We start from the raw sequence: 21,193 nt of genomic DNA, 5'->3' as shown, positions 1-21,193 counted from the left end.
AAAGATATAGAAGGCAAATGTTTAGAAGCCATAATGACAGCATACAGTTCAACACGTTGAGCTGAAGTCAAGGAAGTTTGTTTAATGAGTTTTGTTCCGTCGTCAATGATTACAGTAGCCACTCCTGAAGAAGAACCGTCTGTAAAAACCAAAGGTACATGAGGAATAGGCTGTTGCCTAATTATAGAAGGAAAGATATAAGAGTTAAGTTTGCTGAATTGGATCAATTTATCAGCAGGCTAATGGCATTCCAAGGTACCTGAAAATCCTGCAAGAACAAGACCCCATTCATTACTATGTTGAAAAAGCCAATTTTGTTGACTAACTGAATAAGGGATAATAAGTTGAGAAGGTTCTATACCTATAAGTTGTAAGCATCTAGTTCTACCTTGCATTATTAACTTAATAACAAGTTCATAATAAGGGTTGATAACTTTAGAGGATGTAGTTTTCATATGAATCCATTCAATAATTCCAACAGTTTGCCATAAGATGGCAGTAGGCACATGAGGTGTTGGACAAACAACTAAAGACATGGGCAGGTGAGTATGTATTCGAGTTAACTGTGCAGAGCTGATAGCTCTATTAACTATTTGTAAAGCTTGAAATCCTCTGGAGTCATAGAGCGTGAAGTAGAAGGATCTGAGTCACCTTTAAGAATATCAAATAAAGGCTCTAACTGAGCAGCAGTAAGTTCTAAGGAAGGCCTTAGCCAATTAATATCTCCAAGTAATTTTTGAAAATCATTTAATGTTTTTAAATTATCAACTCAAATTTGCAGTTTTTGAGGCCTAATGGTAGAGTTATCAATATATTTTCCCAAATAGAAAAATGGAGATTGTCTTTGAATTTTTTCTGAGGCAATGACCAAGCCAAATGATTGTAAGGATTGTTGTAAAAATTGAGAAGCAGTCTCTAATCAAGAAATATTATCAGTGGCTCAAAGTATATCATCCATATAATGTATGAATATAACGTTGGAAACCTTTTTCTCACAGGAGTTAAGGCCTGAGCCACATATATTTGGCATATGTAGGACTATTTGCCATGCCCTGAGGCAATACTTTCCATTGAAATCTCCTCATGGGTTCCTTAAAATTTAAGGAAGGCAAGCTAAAAGCAAAATGTTTTCTATCTTCAGGAAACAAAGGAATAGTGAAAAAACAATCTTTAAATCTATAACTAAAAGATGATAATTGTGTGGTATGGCTGTTGGAGAGGGTAGGCCTAGTTGAAGAGCTCCCATTATTAGCATAGTTTTATTAACAGCTCTTAGACCCTGTAATAACCTATATTTTCCAGACTTTTTCTTGATAATAAAAATAGGAGTATTCCAAGGACTACTGGAAATTTCTAAATGCCCTAATTGTTCCAGTACTAATTGTTCTGCAGCTTCTAATTTCTCCTTTGTGAGGGGCCATTGGTCCACCCATACAGGGTCATCACTCAGCCAAGTAATTGGATCAGCAGTGAGTGGAGGAGAATCCAAGGCCCCTAAGAAAAACCCAAACCTTGTCTATCACTTTTTATTTTCACATCAATAGGATAGACAGTTCCTTTTTGATTTGTTCCCAGCCCTTGAGAATTTGGACTATAAAGTAATACTCCCATTTCTTTTAATATATCTTGGCCCAAGAGGTTTAAAGGCAGCCCAGGCAAAACATAAGGCTGGAAGTATCCTGAATGGCCCTCACTATCTTGCCATAATAATAACTGACTACTTTGCATAGGAGAAGAACGCTGTCCTATTCCTTGAAGTTCTGTAATAATAGGACTAACGGGCCAATGTTTAGGCCAGTACATCTGCGTCATAACAGAGACATCAGCTCCAGTGTCTAACAAACCTGAAAAAACCTTTCCATTCATGGTTCATTTCATTTCTGGACGTTCTTTCCCTATCTTCTGAATCCAGTAGGCAGCACTAGATGATCCAAAAGCCTTTGTTTCTCTCTTTTGATGTTGTAAAATTTGTCCACGAGGTACAAAGGGCAAAAGTAGCAATTGTGCAATTTTATCACCAGGAGAAATCGTTATTATATTTTTAATAGTTTGTGCCATGATTTTTATTTCTCCTTCGTAGTCAGAGTCTATGAGTCCTGGCATAATAGTTAAACCCTTCATGGCGACACTACTTCTTCCCAATAATAGTCCAATCAAACCCTTGGGTAAAGGTCCATAGATGCCCATAGAGAGGGCCTGAGGACCCATTTCAGGAGCTAATACATATCTGGCGGAGGTACTGAGGTCCAGTCCTGTGCTTCCTGCTGTTGCTCTGGAGAGCGAAGATATTGTATGTTTTTGTTTTTGGTTAATGTCTGATTGATAGTTTGAGGAGGATACACAGACGTTGCCCCTATTATTTGTTGGGGCCGGGGAAGGCCCCGGGAGGTGTTTCCCGACAGTGGTGTCCCATCCCTGTGGGCCACTGAGTGACAATCTCGTGCCCAACATTTTCCCCTATTGCATTTAGGGCATAAACCAGGGATTTTCTGACCATCTGGAGGTTTTTGAGTAGGGAAGGAAGGAGCAGGGTTACAATGAAAAGATCCACATTCTCCAGCAAAATGACCTGCCTTTCCGCATTGAAAACTAGTCTTTGTTCTCTTTTGATTGTTTTTAAACCTCACTTTAGTTAATGCTGCAGCCATAGCAGCACCCTGTATATAAGCAGGCCCAATGTCTGCACAAAGGCGAATATAATCCTCCAGTGTTCCCCGTTTTCTCCAAGGTCGAATCGCAGCCTGACATGCATTATTAGCGTTTTCAAAAGCAAGTTGCTTCACTACAATTGTACCAGTGAGTCCATCCACAATGAGTCTCCCCACCGCCTGTAACAATCTATCTACAAAATCAGCATATGGTTCATCAGGTCCCTGTCTCATTTTTGAAAGATCCTCAGTTTTGTGTGTAGAAGGTAATTTCCTCCAGCCTTGTAATGCCAAATGATTTATTTGAGGATAAGCAACAAAGGTATAAGTTAATTGATCTTGTAAAGAAATATATGGTCCTTCCCCAATCAGCATATGATAATCCACTGGAATATCATGGGTAGCATTCTTTTCTGCTTCTTCAGCAGCCCGTTCATAAAAATCAAACTTCCATATTAAATAATCTCCACCATTTAAACAAGCTCGTGCAATAGACTTCCAATCAGCGGGGGAAAGAGCTTCTCCTGCAATAGTGTCAACCATAGCAGTAGTAAAAGGAGCAGTGGGCCCATAATGAGCACAAGCAGATTTCAAATCTTTCAAAACTTTAAAAGGAAGAGCCTGATGCTCCCTAATAGCCTGTTGAGGATTATTAGGATCAGGTCTTTCTATGACAGGACAACAGAAAATAGGATCTTCTCCTCATTTTATTGCTGCTTATACAGCACGTTGCAAGAGACTGAGCATTTTTACAGATGTAGATTTTTGAGGAAGACAGTCCTTACTAATGTGCAGCTTTTTCACTGACTTATCTATCATAGCCATTAGAAGATCATCCTCAGGATGATTCTCTCTTTTATGTTTTTTTTTCTCTCTCTTTTATGTTTAAAAGCCTCATCGGTTAAGTCAAAATGTTCCTCTTCATCTGAAATATTTAAATTAATTAGCTCTTTCGGTTTAGGAAGTGGCGACAAAGTAGCTGATAATACAGTCTTGTCTTCTGTCAGAGGCTTATATTTTTCTGACTTTACATTCAAATCAACACTATCATGAGAAGAACCTAAACATATTTTTATCAGATTCCACAAACTAAATGTAACAACAGCAGTATGAGTAGGCCTTCGAGACTCATAATAATTTTTTAAATCTTCTCCAACTTTCGGCCAGATTTCTATGTCACAGAGTCGCCATCAGGAAACCAGGGAGATACATCATGGATATGCTGCAAAAATTCAGTCAACTCTGAGGTAGAAACTTTATTACCCCGAGCTATAAGCATCGAAAGTAAAACCTGAGCAAATAATTCACGCTCCTTTGAGCCCTTTTGCCCCATCTTATTTTACTTCTGACTGTTGCCTTATGCCTCTATTAGTTTCACTTTTACTCGTGGCCACACATATTTTGCATAAGGGTTCTCTTACCTGCACTTTCTTTTCCTTTTAATTGACTTCACGCTTCAGGTCCCTGTTCGGGTGCCACTTGCCATGGACCAGCCTCAGAAAGAGGATTTCACCGCCCAGGGTCAGAAGGGACGGGGTAAGGAACTGAAGTAGCACCAACGAATGGGGTCAGAAGGACCAAGACAACTGATGGTTGCAAGGTAAGTTTCATTATGCTACAGGTGCAGATTATATAGACTAGAAAAGGGAAGGTTGCCAGACGGTGGTTTACATTATCTAATGACTGTCTCGGCTCAAGGTTAACTTCCCTGGGAGAAAACCCATAAACCCAGAATCATCCAAAATAACCTGCATGTGCAGCGGGGAGACAGCTTTGCTTGTCTCATTTTACTTTCTTTCTCATTTCTGGGCCCTGGTGATTTATCTCCCATGGATTGGAACAAGGAGGGGAACAAGTAGGGACAGTCCCTTCGAGCAGCAGCGGCATGCCTGGCATGTCCGAAGGTGCTCTCAAGGCTGACTGCTTCCCACACATATGTTGGCTTCTTTAAGCCTCAAGCCCTCGATCCTTTGTTGAAATACAATAATTTCATTCCTATGGTTTTCAATACCAAAAACTCAACCTCCAGGAGGGTTAAAGCCTAATTTGTACTCCAAACCAAGTAGCAGTGCAGTTCGCTACTACTGAGGCTGAATCCATAAAGACTTCAAGACCACGACCAGAAGACAAGTTATTATATATAATACCCTAGAAGGCCTGAAACATAATTATCATATACATAGCTGGTCCTTCAGAGCTTTTTACCTATAACATGTTTTTTGATGAAAGTTATTTAATGTACTGGAGATAACTGTGAATTACTGATCAAATATTTGAATACTTATACTTACCTGGAATTTCATTTCTGCTGAAAGAAAAAGGAAGAACAGGGCTCACCTAAAAAAAAAACAAACTTTAGAAATGAAAGTAAACATCTTATCACACACTATCACTTTTGGAAGCAACATAGAGGGGCAGTCAACAGTAAAACACTGGTGAAATAGGACAAAACTCTAGGCCAACAATCCATTATTTTTATCATCAGTGACAGTACCACAACTGTGCCCTTCATAATTAATAAGCACTCCTAAGAATCTTCATTTGGCACCCGATGATGTGTTTAAGAGAAACACTCTGGGAGGTTTTGAATCAGACTTGGTTTTTTGTTAGCCAAGTTACAGGAGAATTTTTACAGTGGGGGGAAGGGAAGAAGGAAACGGACCAGAAAAAGAATTGAAGCCATCATCTACAAACCAAAAAAGCACTGAGAGTTCCAAACGTTATGTCAGACACTAAAATGACTGATATAGGCTCAAGCAGTTTATAAAACCTATAAAAAGACTACACCAGCAAAGTCCCCATTTATCTGTAGAGTTCAGAAACTAAAACAAGGAATAGTTCAGCTTAATATCTTATCTCAAGAGAATCATATACACTTCACATGAATAAAAATACCTGAAACCAAACATTTTTAAAAGCTCCCATACCCAAAATAGAAAGAAAAAAATTAATTCAGAAGACTCAATCAATCCATGATAATCACAAAACGGCTGGGCAATCTCCATCTCCCTTCCACACTAACCATCCATCCCCTGGAAGACCAAGGGAGATCAGACCTGCCAGACTTACCTTCCAGACCTTCCAGACACCTGGCTGCGGCAAAATTCGATGGAATCTCCTTGTGGAACAGCAGTTTCCCATCTCTTGTGTCTCTCCCTGTCATGATCATGCAGGAAGCAAGTCTGGCTGTGCTATTTCTTATCATTGTGTGTCACCCATCTGCAACATGATACTGAAAAAGTAGTTCCCTTTCCCCCAGAAGGTTGAGGCTCAGCTACAGGGGTAATTCTCCTGGGCACACAGTCATTATTTAGGCCGACTCAGTGACTTCAACAGGCTTAATCATGTGATCAGGTTTGTTGCCAGCTGCATAATGCTCCCACATCTGTAGATAGAGCCGCTCTAGTTCCATTGTGTATTGTTTGGTGTTGAACAGAGGGCTAGATGTTCTCTGCTTCCAGACTTTGCCACGAATTTTCTTCAGGTATTCTACATCAGTTCCCAGTTTCACAGCTATCTCTTCATATTCTCGTCTATTTTTAACAATCAGCTCAAGACAGCCTAAACAAGTGAGCTGGGAAGCTGCAACTCGGGAAGCAAGAGTCTCTCCTGGCATAGTCACCATGGGGGTCCCTGCCCAAAGGACGTCCATCCCTGTGGTGTGTCCATTACAGAGTGGAGTGTCCAAGCACACATCAGCCAGCTGGCCTCTCCGAACATGTTCCTCTTTAGGAGCAACAGGGGAAAAAATGATACGGTTCGGGGGAAGGCCCATATTTTGTGCGTACTGTTGAATATTAGCTTCTCCTGCTGCTGGAAAACGCAACAGCCACAGTACACTATTGGGAACACGCTTCAGAATATTTGCCCACATCTGCAAAGTAGATGGGTCAATTTTGTATAACTGATTAAAGTTACAGTACACAATGGCATCTTCCAGTAACCCGTACTGAGAACGTGTGGTTACAATAATGGTATGGGGAACCTCCTCTCCAGTGGCAGCCTTATTGTTGATCAGGGTAGTTGCCAGTCCATTGCTTATACTGAATCCATTAATTGTAATCTGAATTTGTCCTCTGTTAATCATTTCAATAACCGCTTCTGCAACAGTATTCATAGGAATGACAGGCATATTAAGAGTTGTATTACTGCTGTCTGCGTTGTCTTCTCCATCAGGACATTTCATCTTGACTATTTGCACATCTGATAGACTATCAAGAAATGCTTGGAGGTCGATGCCATTCAGCACAATCCGATTGTCATAAATGTGCCCATTGGACTTAAAATCGATGACGGCTTTTTTCTTCAGCTGAGGGAACATATTAGCATGATCACCAATAAAGAAAGTATGGGGCATATAAGCCAGTTTCTCAGAATACTGCTCAGCAACTTCAGCAGGTGAAGTTTCCTGATCAGTGATGATATAATCCATGAAAAGCACGCCACTAGTCCCAGGGTACCCCAGCCACATTGCCTGAATAGGAGCTGGCCTGAGAGCAAAGAGTTCATTTCAAGCACCCCTGGTATAACCATTCATATTTACAAGGATGTGTATACCATCTTGATGGATGCAATCAGCTGCTTTCCCATTGCATGGAATCTGAGAAAGATCAATGAAATGATTGGCTTCTGCCATCACCTTCGCTCGGAAGTTTGTGCCATCATGTGGGCTCAGGGCATAACAGAGTATCTCAAATTTATCAGGATTGTGCATGCCTGGAATAGACTGCATAAGATGAGAAGTAGGATGATTCCCAAGGTCAGAACTCACGTATCCTACACGCAGTCGACCATCACTGAGCTTCAAGTCTTTTGGATGTTCATACGGTGGTTTATGAAGGACACTTATATTAGCCAAGCAGAGGTTCCCATGCCTCTCAGCAATAGCCTTCCCGAAGCCATGAGAAAGAGGATAGAGCATACTATGATGAGGCTGCACAGAAGGCAACCTATTCTTCTACAACTGGTCAGCCACAATGCTGACCAACTTCTTCATTCGCTCATCATAGTCTGTCCAATCACAGACAACCTGCAGGCAATGAGCCAAATTACAATAAGCGTCAGAAAAATCAGGTTGAAGCTTCAGAACAGTGCGATAAGAAGCAATTGCTTCTGGAATATTCCCTGAATCGTGGTGAATGGAAGCCAGATTGCTGTGGGCATCCGCAAATGCAGGGCTGATCTGAACGGCACGAGTATAACACTGCAAGGCTCCCTGAACATCCTGCATCTCCCGTAGGGTGTTTCCCATATCACAGTAGGCATCAGCAAAGGTAGGACTGATTCGAATAGCCTCATTATAATGCATCAGAGTTTCCTGAAGTTTTCCCTGCTGCTTCAATACACTTGCTAAATTTGAATGGGCATCAGCAAAGTCTGGGCAGAGTTCTAATGCTTTACGATACAAGCGAACTGCCTCTTCACTGTTTCCCTGTTCTCCTTTGATATTGGCTAGGTTATTCAGAGAGTCTGCATGGGTGGGACACAGCCGGAGAGCTGTATGATAACAATCTTCTGCTTCAGCAACACTGCCCTTCTCTTTGAGAGCGTTTCCTAGGTTGCAGTAAGCATCAGGGAAATGTGGTTGCAATTCAATAGCTCGCCTGTAGGTGTCTATTGCCAGATCCATCAGGCCTTGCTCATAGTATACACAAGCCAGGTTGCCATGTACCACTGCATGATTTGGACTCAAGCTTAGGGCACGAAGGTAAGCTGCCACAGCTCTGTCCAAAATCCGTGCCTCTTTGAAGACATTTCCTAAATTGATATAAGCATCCAGAAAATTGGGGTCAAGGGTGACAGCCTTTTCAAAGTGATGAATTGCAAGCCAAATCTCCCCTTGCGCATTGAAAACACAGCCAAGATTACTCCAAGCTACTGCAAAGTTCGGTTGTGTCTCAATTGTTTTCAAATAACATGCCTTGGCTTCTTCCAAGCCACCCAGGGCTTCGAGCAGGTTCCCAAGGTCACTGCGAACACAGTACAAATCAGGATTTTACTGAAGAGCAGAGACATAAGCTTGTACTGCCCCTTCCATGTCGCCTGCTGCTACCAATGCGGCTGCCAGGTTAATATAACCATCGATGAAATCTGGTTTGTGACGCAATGCATGCTGGTAATGCTCAGTTGCTTCCTGAAACTGCCCTCTTTCCTTGTACACATTCCCCAAATTCGAATAGGCTTCTGCCAGAAGAGGGTTCTGTTTAATTGCCAGAGTACTAAAGTGGGCAGATCTGTTCAGCCTTCGACACTGGAAGTGTATAGATGAAAGTAATAAAAGTACACCAGTATTGCCTGGCTCTTGTCTCCAGAGCTGCATGCAGTGTCTCTCAGCTGTCTCAAAATCTCCTGCCTGATATTCTCGATGTGCCAACTCAGCTAACCCTTGGAAGGAAAGCATACGTTTCGTCGGTTCTGTGCTGTCGGCCACATTGCCCACGTAAGACGCCATCTGGAGCTTCTGGAGAGAGTGAAAAAAAGGGGGTAATTGAGTCCCGCTGCCGCCACTACTGGCAAGAATGTTTCTAGAGGTAGCAAACACGAGCGCAGCAGCCGTACCACTGCTTTGGCAGGATTAAGCAGTGGCAACAGTTACAGGCACTGAACCTTAGGAACTCTGGTTGGCCATCTACCTCTCATGCTCTTGAAATCTTAATTCTTTTTTTTTTATTAGTTTCTGCTTTATAACAAAGTGAATCAGTCATACATATACATCTGTTCCCACATCCCTTCCCTCATGCATCTCCCTCCATCCCACCCCTCCAGACGGTCACAAAGCACCGAGCTGATCTCCCTGTGCTCTGCGGCTGCTTCCCACTATCTATCTACCTTACGTTTGGTAGTGTATATATGTCCATGCCTCTCTTTCGCTTTGTCACAGCTTACCCTTCCCCCTCCCCATATCCTCAAGTCCATTCTCAAGTAGGTCTGTGTCTTTATTCCCGTTTTGCCCCTAGGTTCTTCATGACATTTTTTTTAAATTCCGTATATATGTGTTAGCATACGGTATTTGTCTTTCTCTTTCTGACTTACTTCACTCTGTATGACAGACTCTAGGTCTATCCACCTCATTACAAATAGCTCAGTTTCGTTTCTTTTTATGGCTGAGTAATATTCCATTGTATATACGTGCCACATCTTCTTTATCCATTCATCCGATGATGGACACTTAGGTTGTTTCCAGCTCCGGGCTATTGTGAATAGAGCTGCAATGAACATTTTGGTACAGGTCTCTTTTTGAATTATGGTTTTCTCAGGGTATATGCCTAGTAGTGGGATTGCTGGGTCATATGGTAGTTCTATTTGTAGTTTTTTAAGGAACCTCCATACTGTTCTCCATAGTGGCTGTACCAATTCACATTCCCACCAGCAGTGCAAGAGTGTTCCCTTTTCTCCACACCCTCTCCAGCATTTATTGTTTCTAGATTTCTTGATGATGGCCATTCTGACTGGTGTGAGATGATATCTCATTGTAGTTTTGATTTGCATTTATCTAATGATTAGTGATGTTGAGCATTCTTTCATGTGTTTGTTGGCAGTCTGTATATCTACTTTGGAGAAATGCCTATTTAAGTCTTCTGCCCATTTTTGGATTGGGTTGTTTGTTTTTTTGATGTTGAGCTGCATGAGCTGTTTATAAATTTTGGAGATTAATCCTTTGTCAGTTGCTTCATTTGCAAATAATTTCTCCCATTCTGAGGGTTGTCTTTTGGTCTTGTTTATGGTTTCCTTTGCTGTGCAAAAGCTTTGAAGTTTCATTAGGTCCCATTTGTTTATCTTTGTTTTTATTTCCATTTCTCTAGGAGGTGGGTCCAAAAGGATCTTGCTGTGATTTATGTCATAGAGTGTTCTGCCTATGTTTTCCTCTAAGAGTTTGATAGTTTCTGGCCTTACATTTAAGTCTTTAATCCATTTTGAGCTTATTTTTGTGTATGGTGCTAGGGAATGATCTAATCTCATACTTTTACATGTCCCTGTCCAGTTTTCCCAGCACCACTTATTGAAGAGGCTGTCCTTTCTCCACTGTACATTCCTGCCTCCTTTATCAAAGATAAGTTGGCCATATATGCGTGGGTTTATCTCTGGGCTTTCTATCCTGATCCACTGATCTGTCTTTCTGTTTTTATGCCAGTACCAGACTGTCTTAATTACTGTAGCTTTGTAGTATAGTCTGAAGTCAGGGAGCCTGATTCCTCCAGCTCCGTTTTTCGTTCTCAAGATTGCTTTGGCTATTCGGGGCCTTTTGTTTTTCCAAACAAATTTTGAAATTTTTTGTTCTAATTCTCTGAAAAATGCCAGTGGTAGTTTGATAGGGATTGCATTGAATCTGTAGATTGCTTTGGGTAGTAGAGTCATTTTCACAATATTGATTCTTCCAATCCAGGAGCATGGTATATCTCTCCATCTATTTGTATCATCTTTAATTTCTTTCATCAGTGTCTTATAATTTTCTGCATACAGGTCTTTTGTCTCCTTAGGTAGGTTTATTCCTAGATATTTTATTCTTTTTGTTGCAATGGTAAATGGGAGTGTTTTCTTGATTTCATTTTCAGATTTTTAATCATCAGTGTACAGGAATGCCAGAGATTTCTGTACATTAATTTTGTATCCTGCTACTTTACCAAATTCATTGATTAGCTCTAGTAGTTTTTCGGTAGCATCTTTAGGATTCTCTATGTATAGTATCATGTCATCTGCAAACAGTGACAGCTTTACTTCTTCTTTTCCAATTTGGATTCCTTTTATTTCCTTTTCTTCTCTGATTGCTGTGGCTAAAACTTCCAAAACTAGGTTGAATAAGAGTGGTGAGAGTGGGCAGCCTTGTCTTGTTCCTGATCTTAGTGGAAATGGTTTCAGTTTTTCACCATTGAGGACAATGTTGGCTGTGGGTTTGTCATATATGGCCTTTATGATGTTGAGGAAAGTTCCCTCTATGCCTACTTTCTGCAGGGTTTTTATCATAAATGGGTGTTGAATTTTGTCGAAAGCTTTCTCTGCATCTATTGAGATGATCATATGGTTTTTCTCCTTCAACTTGTTAATATGGTGTATCACATTGACTGATTTGCGTATATTGAAGAATCCTTGCATTCCTGGAATAAACCCCACTTGATCATGGTGTATAATCCTTTTAATGTGCTGTTGGATTCTGTTTGCTAGTATTTTGTTGAGGATTTTTGCATCTATCTTCATCAGTGATACTGGCCTGTAGTTTTCTTTCTTTGTGACATCCTTGCCTGGTTTTGGTATCAAGGTGATGTCGGCCTCGTAGAATGAGTTTGGGAGTGTTCCTCCCTCTGCTATATTTTGGAAGAGTTTGAGAAGGATAGGTGTTAGTTCTTCTCTAAATGTTTGATAGAATTCACCTGTGAAGCCATCTGGTCCTGGGCTTTTGTTTGATGGAAGATTTTTAATCACAGTTTCAATTTCAGTGCTTGTGATTGGCCTATTCATATTTTCTATTTCTTCCTGAGTCAGTCTTGGCAGGTTGTGCATTTCTAAGAATTTGTCCATTTCTTCCAGGTTGTCCATTTTATTGGCATAGAGTTGCTTATAGTAATCTCTCATGATCTTTTGTATTTCTGCAGTGTCAGTTGTTACTTCTCCTTTTTCATTTCTAATTCTATTGATTTGAGTCTTCTCCCTTCTTTTCTTGATGAGTCTGGCTAATGGTTTGTCAATTTTGTTTATCTTCTCAAAGAACCAGCTTTTAGTTTGGTTGATCTTTGCTATCGTTTCCTTCATTTCTTTTTCATTTATTTCTGATCTGATCTTTATGATTTCTTTCCTTCTGCTAGCTTTGGGGGTTTTTTGTTCTTCTTTCTCTAATTGCTTTAGGTGCAGGGTCAGGTTGTTTACTCGAAATGCTTCCTGTTTCTTAAGGTGGGATTGTATTGCTATAAACTTCCCCCTTAGAACTGCTTTTGCTGCGTCCCATAGGTTTTGGGTCGTCGTGTCTCCATTGTCATTTGTTTCTAGGTATTTTTTAATTTCCTCTTTGATTTCTTCAGTGATCACTTCGTTATTGAGTAGTGTATTGTTTAGCCTCCATGTGTTTGTATTTTTTACAGATCTTTTCCTGTAATTGATATCTAGTCTCATAGCATTGTGGTCGCAAAGATACTTGATACAATTTCAATTTTCTTAAATTTACCGAGGCTTGATTTGTGACCCAAGATATGATCTATCCTGGAGAATGTTCCATGAGCACTTGAGAAAAATGTGTATTCTGTTGTTTTTGGATGGAATGTCCTATAAATATCAATTAAGTCCATCTCGTTTAATGTATCATTTAAAGCTTGTGTTTCCTTATTTATTTTCATTTTGGATGATCTGTCCATTGGTGAAAGTGGGGTGTTAAAGTCCCCTACTATGATTGTGTGACTGTCGATTTCCCCTTTTATGGCTGTTAGTATTTGCCTTATGTATTGAGGTGCTCCTATGTTGGGTGCATAAATATTTACAATTGTTATATCTTCTTCTTGGATTGATCCCTTTATCGTTATGTAGTGTCCTTCTTTTTCTCTTCTAATAGTCTTTATTTTAAAGTCTATTTTGTCTGATATAAGAATTGCTACTCCAGCTTTCTTTTGATTTCCATTTGCATGGAATATCTTTTTTCCATCCCCTTACTTTCAATCTGTATGTGTCTCTAGGTCTGAAGTGGGTCTCTTGTAGACAGCATATATATGGGTCTTGTTTTTGTATCCATTCAGCCACTCTGTGTCTTTTGGTGGGAGCATTTAGTCCATTTACATTTAAGGTAATTATTGATATGTATGTTCCTATTCCCATTTCCTTAATTGCTTTGGGTTCGTTATTGTAGGTATATTCCTTCTGTTGTGTTTCTTGCCTAGAGAAGTTCCTTTAGCATTTGTTGTAAAGCTGGTTTGGTGGTGCTGAAGTCTCTCAGCTTTTGCTTGTCTGTAAAGGTTTTAATTTCTCCATCAAATCTGAATGAGATCCTTGCTGGGTAGAGTAATCTTGGTTGCAGGTTCCTCTCCTTCATCACTTTAATTATGTCCTGCCACTCCCTTCTGGCTTGTAGAGTTTCTGCTGAGAGATCAGCGGTTAACCTGATGGGGATTCCCTTGTGTGTTACTTGTTGTTTTTCCCTTGCTGCTTTTAATATGATTTCTTTGTGTTTAAATTTTGACAGTTTGATTAATATGTGTCTTGGTGTATTTCTCCTTGGATTTATTCTGTATGGGACTCTCTGTGCCTCCTGGACTTGATTAACTATTTCTTTTCCCATATTGGGGAAGTTTTCAACTATAATCTCTTCAAATATTTTCTCAGTCCCTTTCTTTTTCTCCTCTTCTGCTGGAACCCCTATAATTTGAATGTTGGTGTGTTTAACGTTGTCCCAGACGTCTCTGAGACTGTCCTCTGTTCTTTTCATTCTTTTTTCTTTATTTTGCTCTGCATCAGTTATTTCCACTATTTTATCTTCCACCTCACTTATCCGTTCTTCTGCCTCAGTTATTCTGCTATTGATCCCATCTAGAGTATTTTTCATTTCATTTATTGTGTTTTTAATTGATGCTTGATTCATCTTTAGTTCTTCTAGGTCCTTGTTAACTTGTTTCTTGCATTTTGTCTATTCTATTTCCAAGATTATGGATCTTGGAAATAGAATCTTGGATCAGCTTTACTATCATTATTCTGAATTCTTTTTCAGGTAGACTGCCTATTACCTCTTCATTTGTTAGGTCTGGTAGGTGTTTATCTTGCTCCTTCACCTGCTGTTTTTCTGTCTTCTCATTTTGCTTATGTTACTGTGTTTGGGGTCTCCTTTTTGCAGGCTGCAGATTCGTAGTTCCCGTTGTTTTTGGTGTCTGACCCCAGTGGCTAAGGTTGTTTCAGTAGGTTGTGTAGGCTTCCTGGTGGGGGGGACTAATGCCTGTGCTCTGGTGGTTGAGGCTCGATCTTGTCTTTCTGGTGGACGGGTCCACGTCTGGTGGTGTGTTTTGGGGTGCCTATGGCCTTATTATGTTTTTAGGTAGCCTCTCTGCTAATGGGTGGGGTTGTGTTCCTGCCTTGCTAGTTGCTTGGCATAGGGTGACCCACACTGTAGTTTGCTGGTCGTTGACTGAAGCTGGGTGCTGGTGTTGGGATGGAGATCTCTGGGAGATTTTCACTGCTTGATATTATGTGGAGCTGGGAGGTCTCTTGTGGACCCGTGTCCTGAAGTTGGCTCTCCCACTTCAGAGGCACAGCACTGGCTCCTGGCTGCAGCACCAAGAGCCTTTCATCCACCCGGCTCAGAATAACAGGGAGAAAAAGTAGAAAGAAAGAATTAGTAGAAGAAAGAAAGAGAGAGGGAAAGAAAGGAAGAAGGGAAGAAAGGAAGGAAGGAAGAAAGAAAGAAAGGAGGGAGGGAGGGAGGAATGATGGAAAGAAAGAAGGAAAGAAAGGAGGGAGGGAGGGAGGAAGGAAAGGAAGAAAGACAGGAGGGAGGGAGGGAGGAAGGAAAGAAAAAGAAAGTGGAAAGAAGAAGGGTGGGAGGGAGGAAAGAAAAAGAAAGAAGGAAAGGAGGTGCGGAAGGAGGGAGGGAGGAAGGGAAGGTAGGAAAAAAGAAAGAGCAGGTAAAGTAAAATAGAATAAAGTATGAAATATAGTAGCATTATTAAAATTAGAAAGTAATTATTGGAAAAAAAAACCCAAAAAAACAAAAAAACGGACCGATAGAACCCTGGGACATATGGTGGAAGCAAAGCTATACAGAGAGAATCTTACACAGAAGAATACACATACACATTCACAAAAAGAGAGCAGGGGGGGAAATCAAAAATCTTGCTCTCCAAGTCCACCTCCTCAATTTGGGATAATTCGTTGTAAAAAGAGGAAAAGGGCGAGAAGTCTGAAATCTTGCTCTCTAAGTCCACCTCCTTAATTTGGAATAATTCGTTGTAAAAAGAGGAAAAGGGGGGAAAGTCTTAATTCTTGTCCTCAAAGTCCACTTCCTCAATTTGGGATGATTCGCTGTCCATTCATGCACTCCACAGACGCAGGGCACATCAAATGGACCGTGGAGCTTTAATCCGCTGCCTCCGAGGCTGCACAGAGAGATTTCCCTGTCTCTGCTCTCACAGCTCCCGGGTCTCAGCCTTGGACCTGGCCCCACCTCTGCGCGTAGGTCGCCGGAGGGCGTCCGTTCTTCGCTCAGACAGGACGGGTTTAAAGGAGCCGCTGATTCGGGGGCTCTGGCTCACTCAGGCAGAGGTGAGGGAGGGGCGCGCAGTGTGGGGCGGGCCTGCGGCGGCAGAGGCCGGCGTGACGTTGCAGCAGCCCGTGGCGCTCCGTGCGCTTTCCCGGGAAAGCCGTCCCCGGGTCTCGGGACCCCGGCAGTGGCGGGGTGCACAGGCCCCCCGGAAGGCGGGGCGGACAGTGACCCGCGCTCGCACACAGGCCCCGCGGCGGCGGCGGGCCGCGGCGGCGGGCCACGGCGGCAGGCCGCGGTGGCGGGCCGCGGCGGCGGCGGCGGCCGACGCCTGTGTCCGAGGTCCGCGCCTTACCCGCGGCTCGCGCCTGACTCCGGCGCTTCCCCAAGCAGCCCTCTTAATGCCCTCTCCTCGCGCACCAGGAAACAAAAGGGAAAAAAGTCTCTTGCCTCTTCAGCAGCTCCAGACCCTTTCCCCGGACTCCCTCCGGGCTAGCCGTGGTGCACTAACCCCTTCAGGCTCTCTTCCTGCCGCCAGCCCCAGTCCTCTCCCTGCGCTCCGACTCGAAATCTTAATTCTTAACCCTGCCCTCTTCCACCATTTTTCTCCTAATCAGGGAATAAAAATTACCTATCCATTTGCCTTAGAAGAAATCAAAAGTCAGTAGTCCAAACACTTTTTAAAATATTGTTTTCTGTCCAGTTGGAAATGAAATACATGATTGACTTTTCTTCATCATTCATATAGTCAACGTGGAAAACATTACGGCCATGAATTTCAATACAGTAAGATGAGAAAATTTTAAATTGGCCTTCCCAAACCACTAATAAGTAACCGATGTTGTATATAATGCTAAAATCTTAGAGACTGAGTTTGATATTTTAAAAGTTCTGAAAACATTAGCTAATTTCTCCTCATCAAATTTCTCATGACTCAAACCTGAGTATTACTTTTTAAAAGATAAATTTATTTATTTTTATTTATTTATTTTTATTTTGGCTGCATTGGGTCTTCAGTGCTGCGTGCAGGCTTTCTCTAGTTGCGGCGAGCGGGGGCTACGCTTTGTTGTGGTGCCGGGGCTTCTCATCACAGTAGCTTCTATTGTTGTTCCACAACTCTATGGGTTCCTTTTTAGGTCCTACGAAGAACCCTAGAAATTAGTTCATGTAATTATATGTTTTTGCAAAATTGCCAAAAGTGAGATATTTTAACTTCCATCAGGTAAGACAAGCGTCTATTTCTTTGCCAATTTTTCTTCTATCATAGTCCGCTATGTTGGATCATATTGGATTGGTCACAGGCTTTTTTGAAATCCGGCTAAGGAGATGTTTTAAGTGAGGCTATTATGTGATTTTCAGACACCACCATATGTAATTGACTATATAATATCCCATTACAGGAATAACTTCCAGTACTCTTACTGACTACTCTACTGACTTAACTAGCACAAGACACAGAAGCGTAAGGACAAAAACCACCTTACAATATAGCCATGTCTTGCACTTCACAGCTCTCAAAGCATGTGCATTTGAAGAAGAAAAAAAGAACTGAAAAGTATAAAACCAGAAGTTATTCTGCGGAAAATTATTTCAATCATCAGGCATGTGAAAGATAAGTCAAAGATTCAGGTTTCTTCAATGCTTAGTCAAAACGGAAATTTCCTTCTGTCAAGAATATACTCCAGGGCTTCCCTGGTGGTGCAGTGGTTGAGAGTCTGCCTGCCAATGCAGGGGACACGGGTTCGTGCCCTGGTCCAGGAAGATCCCAAATGCCGCATAGTGGCTAGGCCCGTGAGCCATGGCCACTGATCCTGCATGTCCGGAGCCTGTGCCCCGCAACGGGGAGAGGCCACAACAGTGAGAGGCCAGCATACTGCAAAAAAAAAAAAAAAACAACACCAATATACTGCAGGGGCTTCCCGGATGGCACAGTGGTTAGGAAGCCACCTGCCAATGCAGGGGACACGGGTTTGAGCCCTGGTCCGGGAAGATCCCACATGCCACGGAGCAACTAAGACCGTGTGCCACAACTATGGAGCCTGCTCTCTAGAGCCCATGAGCCACAACTACTAAGACTATGAGCCACAACTACTGAAGCTTGCATGCCTAGAGCCCGTGCTCTGCAACAAGAGAAGCCACCGCAATAAGAAGCCTGCACACCACAACAAAGAGTATCCCCCAGTCGCTGCAACTAGAGAAAGACTGCGCACAGCAACGAAGACACAACACAGTCAAAAATAAATAAATAAATAAATAAATAAAAGAATATACCCCATCAATAATGTGTGTAATGGAATGGTGTGAATGAGTATTTTATCAGAATTCCTGTAATGCACAATCCTATAGCAGTACTGAAATCAGTAATGCATTTATAATAGTAAATATTTATGAGGAAGTAATCCATAGAGGTTTTCTCAAAGTTAACAATGAAAATTGATGTGACATTATCAATAATAAATTGTGACGCTGAAATAAACTTTTCTAAACTATTAATAACTAAAAGCAAACTCTAATCAACCATGTTAAAAGAAATCTATGTCTATAAACTACGAAGTTTATTTCTCAAAATTTTATTTCTAAAACACATAAACTGTCATATGAGGAGGCAGTTAAAGAATATATAGCTACAAGAGTTGGGAAAAAGTCTTATAGAGACACATCTGGCAGTAGTTAATTTTCAAATGTCATTTTTCTAGATTTTGTGACACCTATAGTATTGATATTTGAAAGCATTTAAAAAATTGTAATTTGAAGATTTGCTATTTCCAGGTAGAGTAAAATATTTTGAAGCAAAACAACATTTCCACTGAGAAAAATTTAAAAAGCCAAATAAAATAGTCAGCATTCAATCAAAAAGTTCTAGACATACCAAGAGATAGAATCATATGACTAAAATTCTAAGAAAGGAACAGATAATACAACAATATTTATATAAGATATTGTGTATCTTTATCAGGAAAAGTCTTTATCAAGAAAAGACTTTAAAATCATCAGAATTAATATTATATTTTATTTATTTGTATATTTTATTTATATATTTATATAAAGGACTTAAAGATAAAGCCCTAGTTAAGGCAGTGACAAAAGCAGTAGCAGTGGGAGTGAAAAGAAATGGTTATATTCAAGGATATTTTGTCAGTAAAAGTCCAAGATCAAATGTCTGACTGCATACATGGGATGGATAGACGGAGTGGGAAAAATCAAAGTTAACTATAGAGGTTCTAGTGAAGATGGGGTTGCCATCACCCAACCCAAGGGGTTGCGATCATCCCCAAGGTCTAGGAGACTCAAGGGAAGGTTGTGGTCGAGGAAAAGTGAATTGCTGGGAAAATAAGACTCCCAGTCTCTCCATCTCCTTATACTAGTTTTTTTTTTAACATCTTTATTGGAGTATAATTGCTTTACAATGGTGTGTTAGTTTCTGCTTTATAACAAAGTAAATCAGTTATACATATACATATGTCCCCATATCTCTTCCCTCTTGCATCTCCCTCCCTTCCACCCTCCCTATCTCACCCCTCTAGGTGGTCACAAAGCACCCAGCTGATCTCCCTGTGCTCTGCGGCTGCTTCCCACTAGCTATCTATTCCTTATACCAGTTTTGTTTTTCTGCTCATATACGTAGCAGCATTTCATTCAAGGGGAAAGTCATTGATCTGACTGGTCAAATTAAAAACCATAGTTCAAGGCACATTTACAGTGGTTAGTTCCTCCACAATTTAGAAAGTAACGTTCACAATTTCCCTCTTCCTACACCGCAGAACACATTGGCCATTCCTCCAAAGTCTCCACTCCATAGAGTGGACCAGAGATGACGTTAGCCCAGAACTGAGAGCTTGGCATGAGATGGTGTCAACCCCACCTAGAGCTCTGGCATAAGTTATGACCCAACCCAGTTCTACAGAGAGCTCTGCATGGAATCTTGTCTCAGCCATAATAATGTGATTCTGTTTTTCATTTGGTTGTCTTCTTTGCTTAACTTTCCCTGGCCACTCTGACAAACAAAATTTCAGGCAATCCTGGGCCACTCACTAACTTTATTCCATCTAATGTTATCCAGATTCCCAAGAAAATTACTAACAATAAAGGGGGAAATTTGGAACATGGTGAGTTTTAGGTGCCTGAAATATACAGGTAACTGAATCCAGTTAAGTAGCAAATTATTTGGATCTCAAATATGCCAGTAGAAGAGCAGACTAAGCTCAATTTAATGTACTCTTACTGGAGACACATGTAAATTCTGGGTCAATTTTGAAAAAGTTAAAAGCACATAGCTGAGATTAAAAGAAAGAAAGGAACACCTGCATGTTTCAGAAAGTAACAGAGAAATTAAATCCAGAGAAATAAGAGCAGACTGATGTCTATGGGTTCCGTTCCTTAGTATAGGCCTTATGTAAATAGGGGCTGGAGCTAGAAATCTAACATTACCTTGAGGCCAGGAATTTAGACCCAGGATGGAACAATATTGAGAAGTTAGTACAGATATCCTACAGAAATTTCATGAGGAACTGCTTAGTCCATTAAGAGGGCCAAGGGAGGTGGTGAGGAAGATTGGTATCTCTTGAAAACCTTCATGTACAGAAAACATCAACACCTCTGAAAAGTAGGCCTTCCCAGAGTTGTGATGGCCAGGTTGTCACTAACCTGTAAGGCCCTGTAGGAATCAGCAAATGCAAGGAGAGTAATTCAAAGAAAAACAGATGCAGGATGGGTGTGGCAATAAATCCTAGGACCCTATCAGAAACAAAATTAAAACCACTCTAGAGGGAAATTTTAACAAACCAGGGCAGAGAGTATCCTAACCAGAATAGAATAATAATTCTGAGGAAGTTACTTTACTTATTTAAGTAATATTCAATGCATTTCCATGGCCAGGCCCTTTTGAAGAATTCTAAAACCTATACAAACAATTCATTGACATCTTATATATCCCACCATCCAGAGCAAAATTCACTTAAGAACTGTACTGGTGGAAATTGGGCAGCACTATGGAGAAAATAAAATGTGTTTACCATCAAAAAACATGAAGGTAAGAAAGCTAATGTCTAATTTTTTAATTATCCTGTGGTTTCTTGAAATCTTTTGAAACCCAAAATAGAGACACCTAGGAGGAAATGAAGATTTAAATATTTAGAGATTTATCAACTCATCTATAAAAGCTTTATTAATCTCTTCTTTTAATAACATTCCTGAGAGGTATAAATGTGTCCAGTGATAGGGTTGAATAAGCCTGAGAGAATTTCAGTTGTTTACTATTCTTGGTCAGCTCTTAAGACCTTTCAGGAGCATCTTGATTTTCATGGCCTCATCCAACAAAAGCAGGATATTTTACAGAAAGTCCTGGGCCACTTTTTGGCTTGCTTTTGTGTTTATGTTTTTGGTT

General features: G+C 40.9%; 1 protein-coding gene across 3 annotated transcripts in view; it reads right to left on the bottom strand.

Moving 5' to 3' along the window:
- Positions 1 to 8,308: 8,308 nt before the first annotated feature.
- LOC308611012 (UDP-N-acetylglucosamine--peptide N-acetylglucosaminyltransferase 110 kDa subunit-like) overlaps positions 8,309 to 21,193 on the bottom strand; it is a 98,371-nt gene continuing 85,486 nt past the window's right edge. For all 3 annotated transcript variants that reach the window (XM_081259962.1, XM_081259963.1, XM_081259964.1), the window contains one exon: positions 8,309 to 9,108. In XM_081259962.1, the coding sequence (XP_081116088.1) occupies positions 8,644 to 9,099 (456 nt within the window). In that variant the 5' untranslated portion in view covers positions 9,100 to 9,108 and the 3' untranslated portion in view covers positions 8,309 to 8,643. The remainder of the gene's footprint in view (positions 9,109 to 21,193) is intronic.

The sequence above is a fragment of the Mesoplodon bidens genome, assembly GCF_964165515.1.
Source record: "Mesoplodon bidens genome assembly, contig: HAP1_SCAFFOLD_49, whole genome shotgun sequence".
Lineage (NCBI taxonomy): Eukaryota > Metazoa > Chordata > Mammalia > Artiodactyla > Ziphiidae > Mesoplodon > Mesoplodon bidens.
Note: the sequence above shows the minus strand (reverse complement) of the source record. Positions and strands in the feature narration are given on the sequence as shown.